Source organism: Spinacia oleracea, chromosome 5 (assembly GCF_020520425.1).
Source record: "Spinacia oleracea cultivar Varoflay chromosome 5, BTI_SOV_V1, whole genome shotgun sequence".
NCBI classification, from domain to species: Eukaryota; Viridiplantae; Streptophyta; class Magnoliopsida; order Caryophyllales; family Amaranthaceae; genus Spinacia; species Spinacia oleracea.
The window spans coordinates 5,307,226-5,315,190 of NC_079491.1; the positions used below are offsets into that span (position 1 = coordinate 5,307,226).

General features: G+C 37.8%; 1 protein-coding gene across 5 annotated transcripts; it reads right to left on the bottom strand.

Moving 5' to 3' along the window:
- Positions 1-265: 265 nt before the first annotated feature.
- LOC110797300 (F-box protein SKIP23) lies at positions 266-7,647 on the bottom strand. Of its 5 annotated transcripts, none has more exons than XR_008921097.1 (8): positions 7,421-7,647; positions 6,390-6,516; positions 5,705-5,871; positions 5,519-5,574; positions 5,305-5,430; positions 4,702-5,214; positions 1,313-1,406; positions 1,177-1,220 (listed from the first exon to the last, which is right to left on the bottom strand). XR_008921097.1 is itself a non-coding variant. In XM_022002399.2 (4 exons), the coding sequence occupies exons 2-4, from the start codon at positions 2,825-2,827 to the stop codon at positions 756-758; spliced, it is 1,806 nt and encodes a 601-aa protein (XP_021858091.2). In that variant the 5' UTR covers positions 2,828-2,852; positions 4,702-4,850; the 3' UTR covers positions 266-755. The 5 variants fall into 5 exon arrangements, 2 of the variants coding, with proteins under 2 accessions (XP_021858091.2, XP_056684610.1); XR_008921096.1 differs by lacking the exon at positions 7,421-7,647 and adding an exon at positions 7,238-7,367; XR_008921095.1 differs by lacking the exon at positions 7,421-7,647 and having other exon boundaries at positions 6,390-6,751.
- Positions 7,648-7,965: the final 318 nt, after the last annotated feature.

A 7,965-nucleotide genomic window follows, 5' to 3' on the forward strand; every position in this document is an offset into this window, starting at 1 on the left:
AAGGTTAGATTGATCTGTTCGTGAATCTTGCCACCAAATTGCTACAAATAGTTCAAAAGATTATGTTGCTATTGAAATAAATATACCATATGAAGATTTATAAAAGTATGCTGAAAGACCTACATATTCATCAAAAATAAATCTCACAAAATTTTGTTTTATTTTGATGGAAAAAAGAATCTCAAAAGATTCAGTTCAAGGCTAAATAACCATTGCACCTCATGCCGTAAAGAAAATAAAGACATCTGAAATAATCAGAGAGAAATAACTAAATAAGCATGATGAATCCTCTGTATTGGCCCATTTCAGAAGGGAATTACTATGAACTACATGCTCTTCGATTATGTTCCCATGTTTATCCAATATTTTCTGCAAAACTGGGACCAAATCGGAGCTGACATCTATTACAAACTTAGTACAAGTCTTTACATAAAGGGCATGCCCAAAAACTTACTTGCCCTACCATATACATACCGCCTATTAAGACTATTTGCAAACCCAAAATAACAAAATAACCAAAAGCAGCAACTAGCTTAACACATGTAAACCTAAAATCCATCGAATGCTAGTGCGAACTAACTCCCTGCTGCTGCTACTACTCCTCATCTCCTGATATCAAACTTCCACTGTCAGAGACTCATGGATTTAAACATCAGTTTTGAAAAAGGCAACTAAAAGCATACAACAAAATATTGCTAAGAAAACAAAACAATACAATACAAAGTAGACTCTCCATATAGTCCTTCAACCAATCACTAGTCCAAGATCAGTAGAGGTGAGTCAATTTCACCATAAGCTGCAATCATGTTCTGCTCAATCAATATTTTTTCTTCAACTTCACGCAATTCTGCTACGAGCTTGGACCTTGTTGCTTCTAGCTTCGTGATCGTATCAATCTTCTCTCTAATTTGTAGAGATTTAGAAGCTTTAGCAACAATAGGAACAAGCCATTCAACTCTGAAATTCAAGGTCTGAAGGTCGGCTAGAGTGGACTGCAGGTTTTCAACTTGGGATGAATTCAGGGTCTTCTGTGTGTTTTGTTGAAGAATGATGATCATCTTTGCTAGTTCCTCCAAGGCACATTTCAAAAGTACGTCACTGCGAATGGCATGCCCTTCAATTATATTCCCATATTTATCCCAAAGTTTTTGCAAAACCTGTATCAAATCAGGGCTAGTTGCTTGGAACTTCTCAACTGAAGCACCTTTCTCATTACCAATCTGCATAGTATACCAAAAAAACAAAAAAAAAGGTTGCCTTAGAAAATTTCTGCATGCAAGTATATGTAAAACTTGATGGAAGAAGTGATTACCATTGGATTTAAGTCCAAATCAATTATATTCTGACAGAAAGTGGGCGGTACCAAGTTAGACTTGATATGTGTTCCTCCAGATTTCTTTGTTGCACTGTTAAAGATGTTAATATTTTAGTTCAAGCTAATTTAACATAGTAACATAACTCAAAGGCATTATGTCAGATGAAGATAAGTAGGTTATGCATGCCAAAAATGTAAAGGAATTAGAACATACAAAGATAAAAGTCGATATGTAAATTATCAATAAAGTAATCCAATTTTTTACCATGTGGGGGAGGTTGAATCAGTGAAGAGCCACGAAGGAGGCGTAAACAATACAGATAAGTACGGGTAAGTTGATAAATGCTGAGAGCAATCTTGATCTAAATAGAACACACCAATCTCGAGATTCCTGCTTGCTCCTTTAAACAAATCATTATCAGCAGAAGAATAACAAGGAAAACTGTTGGTGGGGAACAGGATGCAATTCCCTTTACCTTCACATCCTGGAAACTCTTTAGCATCAAACATAAAAGACCTGATATTGCTTATAAACAATATGGAATCTCCCAATGTTACTCTCTCCCACCTATGATTCACCTCATCCAACTCAAAAACCCGGAATTTCTGAATTTCTCTAACAATCATGTGCAACTTGTTATCAAAACTCATCAAGAGTTTCCGGCAGTCACTAGCATAGATAAGACAAAGCGGCTTAGATATCGTTTCAATCACCCTCGATTCAGGACCATTGATAAGGTAAGTTCTTCCTTGACGATCAATAGCACAAATATTGCCCTTAAAATACACCATGTCATCAAACAAAATATCCGGGCCATAATCTACAAACTTCCATTCACCATTGAACTTCAAGGACCCCAATTTTCCTCCTTGATCAAGCAACAACACCATAATACCCACCCAACCGGTGTAATTCTCTGAATATTCATCAGAACTTTCCATTCCACTTCCTAAAATATCAGCCTCATCATCAACACCCAAAAAGGGGAGAACTTTAGTCTTAACAGGATGATTACTCCAAAATGAGAGACCATTGGAATTGAATACATTCTGATCACCGTTGGCGAAGCAGATGTTTGTTGAATAAAAAGGATAATCAAGTTGAAAATCGAACAAGTTAATAGAGGTGGAGATATTGTGGAAGGGAATACCGGTGATGGGATGTAGAAGGCGAAGCTTACCAGGAGTGAGCTCCTCAACAAAGACAAAGAAAGATTTGGAGGAATCGTGAAGGGGTTGAATAAGACAGAATTCTCCATACATTAGGAATACAGGGTGAGTCGAACTCTTAAAAACTGGGGAATGCGTAGGGATTTTGAGGGGCAGATTGTAATATAAAAGGCAGTCTGGGGGATCAGAAGAAGAACGCCAGTTCTTGCAAACTGCTCGAAATCTAGAATGATCGTACCCGTAGTCAAGGTAATAGATAATTCTTGAAAGCGCTTGTTCAGGGAGATTGGACCAATCCACCTTCCACCGCTTTATCTTAACATTTCCCTTTCTCTCTCCCATTCTGAATTTCAGTTATTACTGTAGACTGTAGAGTTTAAGAAGGTTGTACATTAACGCCTATAAATAGAACGAGGTAGTTTACTTTGGCGCCATTTTTCAAACGATGTTAAATGGATACAAACAGTCAATATGCAGTTAAAAAAAGCAAAAAAAGAGTAACATTTAATGGTAATAGGAACTAGTGTAATCATAGCTCGTAATACTACAACAGTAGAACATCATTAATGTAGCTCCACTACTTCAAGTTCCTAAGCACTTAAAAACCATGAATCAAGATAATTGTTACAGTATTTAAATAAACTCTTCGCATACCACATCATGGTGGAATTCTAAGAGTTTTTATCAGTTCCAAAAAAAATTGATTACAAATATATCAATGTCTTTTGTTTTCGTTAAAAATAACTAGGACACCGTAGTTAGCATCTTTGCATTGCTTAATGGGCTATTTGTTCTCATAAAAAGGAGTAGCAAGTTGGTGTTGGTTAGAATTGGGCTTGGACCAAGCTGACACGAGGCCATATGAGGACTGGCCCGGCCATCATGTTGCCAAATTACTTTTTAACCTTTCAACAAAAGTATTTAAAATACTAGGGTGGTTGCTAGCAAGTCACGACATAGCCCGACACAAAATGAGGGACGGGTCATAGATGAGGCTCATTTCTGGAATACACCCACGAGCCCTGAATGGCACAACTTTTTCTTGACATGTTCCAAGAGCGGGCTGTTGGGGGCACAAGGGACGTGGGCCTGAACAGCCCATCACATGCCGGGTTCTAGTGTTGGTGTCATCGTATAAGCATGTTGGAGCTCAAAAGTCCAACCCCGAGAAATTCAAAACATTAGTAGTTATGGTTCTTTACACAGCTACCTAAAGATCCCAACATATTAGGTATGGGCCTTATGGCCCTTAATTAGGGTCACAATCCCAAAAGTAAAATTCATACTTACAAGTTACAAATACTGGTGCCCAAATTGATTCCCAACTCAAAAAGTTTTTTTGTTAGCTTTAAAACAAAACCTGGCCAACAATTAAGTAAAATTTATCATTAACGATCAGTACTGTCTATCCTTATCCCCACCCCTCATCCAACATTCAGTCAGGGCTGTCACCACCACCGCACCAGTGTCTCCCCACCTCCACCAAAGTCCAAACCCCCCCTCTTCTGTCATCAACAGTTAATAGAAACACCGACATCGATATCCCCTAGGTATAGGTGCCAAAGTGGTGATTAAAGAGAAGGGTATTCCGGTCTTCACAATCACTTTATTTTATACCTCGACTTTAGTCTTCACTACATTTGAAAAGTTACCCTTTATAGTTGGATTATTATGAGAAGAGTAAATTTTTCCTTAAAAAATAAACTCTCAAGATTGAGATCACAAAAGACCAAGTCATAGTGTCTACTGTCTAGTGTCATATTGTTTTGTTCAGATGTATCATATTCATCACCATATAAATTAGTGCAAGTGTGCAACCTATAAGTGCAAGTATCTTACTTATTTATATAGTGATGACTATTAATAAGTGCAAATGTGCAAATGTGCAACGTACATTGAAGCTGTAATACCAATACATACCAAAGCAAAAACATCTGAGACAATCAGAGACAAAAAATCATGCTCATCCAAACACCTATACAGTTAGTTTATGTCATTGCAAAACTCCCTGCCATATCAACTAACGAGACTTTAAAGAGCTTTAGACAAGCCGGTTGATATGATATAACAATTGTTGAAAGACAGAATTTAACAGGAAAGATAACTTAAGACAACATAACATTAAGTCACTGTGTTTGAAGGGAAATCAAGTTAACAACAGAAGGAATCTAAGTTTTGTCCAAAAGAAAATTGAGGAAGGGATGGAAGAAAAGTACCATGAAGCAGTTAGGTTGACAACTCAACATAGTCCTTCAGCTAAGCCCTTCTACGTAATTGATGGTGTGGATTTTATTAGGCTCTCAGCAACAAGCTTTTTTTGCTGAACCATTTGGTGTTGTAGTTCACTCAACTCTGCGAGGAGCTTTGATTTCTTTATCTCAAGGTCCACCATAACATCTTTCTGGCACTTGCTTTTGTGAAATGCCAAAGGCTTTTTCAACAAAAGGAACTAGCCACTCTAATCTGAAATGCATCAGTTGAAGATCAACTAAGGTGGAGTTCAGGTACTCAGCTTGGGAGTTGTTCAAGGAATCCCCTGTAATTTTTTGAAGAATAATTATTATATTTGCAAGCGACTCCAAAGCCCATGTCAGAAGCCCATTACTACGGACTACATGACCTTCGATTATGTTCCCGTACTTATCCCATATTTTCTTCAAAACTGGGACCAATTCTGAGCTGACATCTACCCCTTGGAATTTCTCTAGTGAAGTACAATCCTGAGCTAGCTGCATAAATAACAGAGATCCTGAATCCGGTTCCTTACTAGAAAGAATTACTGTTAAAAGGATATATATCAACACTGAAAAAAAAAGAACCTGAACTGCAGAAGTGTTAGGAGGAAGTGAATCATTAACTAGCTTTGGGCTTGGGATATGTGGTACCAAATCCAAGCTGACACCAAGTCCTTGTACATACTTCTCTGTATCACCTTTTGCAAAAGACTGTATGAGAAAATAAAAGTGTTACGCTAGTTTCCTTCAAAGCACGCATAGGAGAAAGTAGGACAACAAACGGGTCTTTCAAATATACCTGACAGATAGAGAGTTTAGCAGGAACTGAAATATCCTTATACTCACATACGACCTCTGAGAAAATATCCAAGTTTTCAGTATGAAATAAAGCAATCATACCCTTAGATTAGGGAAGGGATACAAAAATGAAGTTCCAAAAGCCGCCTCTGTGAATTCAATACTTAAATATGGACAAGTCTATAACCTTCTACGGTTGTCTCCTTCTGTCCTGATGTTGAAGGAGGATTCTTGTCACCTTGTCTGTTCTCACTGTGATTTGAAAAAGTAGAGGAACAAAGCTCCTCTGAACTGGACTCTGAACCCATATCATCAGTAGAATCAATATCTTCATCTTCATCTTCCTCAGAAGAGCTAATCGAGTCAGAAAATAGTTAGCACTATTGATTCAAAAGTCGGTAAATCATATTACAGCTTATGCACTAGTTAATCAGAACAACTCAAGTTGTATATGACATGAATGCCAACAGGGAAAAAAAATAAAGAGAACTCGGCGATCATGCTATCTGAAAAGCACAATGTTTTAAGTACGAAACCATATGTGTACCGCCAAACCCAAGTCAACAAGATTCAGTTAGCATGCAAGTTGCAAGGCGAAAAGATCAGCAGCAGAAATATAACACTCACTATGCTAACATGAATACATGATTAGTTTGTTCCTGAAAGTTAATAATCAGTATGTAATTGTGGTTCACTTGATATAAAACTTTCAGACCTATATAACTCATGATACTATTGTTGTGAGTCTGGAAAAGAATTACCTTGCCAACTCCTAAACTATTAACCATGTACAAATTAGTATTGAGCAAAATTTCATGAATGTACTTAGTCAATTAGACTATCAAACTTTTTGAGAGATAACAAGATTTTACCATAAATCAGAGGTGAGCCACAGAGGAGGCGGCCAAAACATAGACGAAAACTCCCTGGAAGAGGATTCCAGCGCACAACAATCTTTATCCATATAGAACACACCAATCTCCAGATTATCTTGTGTTCCTTTAAACAAATCATCATCAACAGAATTATTTCCAACTTCAGATGGAAAACAATTCTTAGGAAACACTATGCAATTCCCATTAAAATTATCCAGAAAATAATCAGTGGTAACAAAGAAGCACTTATCATAAGTCACAAACAATATCTTTTTCCCCAAATCATAAACTCTTTCCCACTCACGCAACTCTTCATTCATCTTATAAACCAAAAACTTGTTACTTTTTCTCGCAATCATGTACACTCCTCATCAAATACAACCAAAAACTTGCGCCTATCACCTACAACACTCTTTGGAAGCGATTTGCATAGCTCTTGAATCGCCATTCCATCAACCAGATTGATGAGCAAAACTTGTCCTCATGGTTAACAGAACAAATATGGTCCTTAAACCTCTCAATATCGTCAAGCTTAACACGAGGACACATTTCGGCAAACTTCCATTCCCCATTGAACCTCAGAAACCCTAAAGTCCCTCCTTGATCAAGCGACAGAACAGCCACCAACTCAGGGCTAAAAATTATGGATTTTGTCTTAACAGGGTAATTTGGCCAAGGTGTGATCGCATCAGACGAAAATACATCTTCGTCCCCATTTGCACGATACAGTCTAAACCCAGAATCAATAACCAGCGACCAAAAATTATGAAATAAACTTAGGGGAAAATCAAATTCCTTGGAATCAAAATGTTTATTAGTTAAAGGATGACGAATTTTGAGCTTACCCGGGTTTAATTCTTCAACAATGACTAACCAAGGTTTATGAACAGCAGGTTTGTAAATTCGACCAATGGGATAAAGAAGACAGGTTCCAGTTGCAATTAGAGATATAGAACGACCTGATTGCGTCGGTAATTTGCGAGGAAAACATGAAAGAAGAAAGTGGGTTGAAGGAGAAGAAGAATTACGCCATTTTCTGCAAACTCATCGGAATCTCCGGTAATCGGCACCGTAAAATCTTAGGTCATGGGCGATTCTTCTCATTGCTTCTTCCGGCAGATTTGACCAGTCCGCCGTCCTCCGCTGCTTTTTGCGCTCCGGCTGTTTCATTTCCGGCGCCTCTTTCTCTCTCTATCTCTGGATTTTGCTAGGGTTTATGTGTTTATTTTGTTGATTGATTACTTGATTAGAAAATTAATTAGAAGAGTGACACAATTGTTGGTTGATTTTGGCGCCATTTTTCACTCCACTAGTGTGGGTATTCCCGTACTGTTTTTATTTATTTTTCGGATATTTCATGAGATACCCCGAGGTTTAAGTTAATTCACCAGGTACCCTCGTTGTTTCGGTAATCTACCAGGTACACCTCAGGTTTCAGTTTCTCGCATGACTTAACCCTGCCGTTAAGTGGCCGTTAGAAACTTTTTTTCACCAGGTACCCTCGTAATTTATTTCACCAGGTACCCCTGAGGTATTTTAGGTTTTCACTAGGTGCCCTTGTGTTTTATGGTAA

Excerpts from the sequence above, each read along its gene's own strand:
- LOC110797300 (XM_022002399.2), bottom strand. The coding sequence starts at position 2,827 with ATGGGAGAGAGAAAGGGAAATGTTAAGATAAAGCGGTGGAAGGTGGAT. Across the intron at positions 1,407-1,580 it reads GATTCAACCTCCCCCACATG|TGCAACAAAGAAATCTGGAG; the intron begins GTAAAAAATTGG and ends CATCTTTAACAG. Across the intron at positions 1,221-1,312 it reads ATTTGGACTTAAATCCAATG|ATTGGTAATGAGAAAGGTGC; the intron begins GTAATCACTTCT and ends TATACTATGCAG.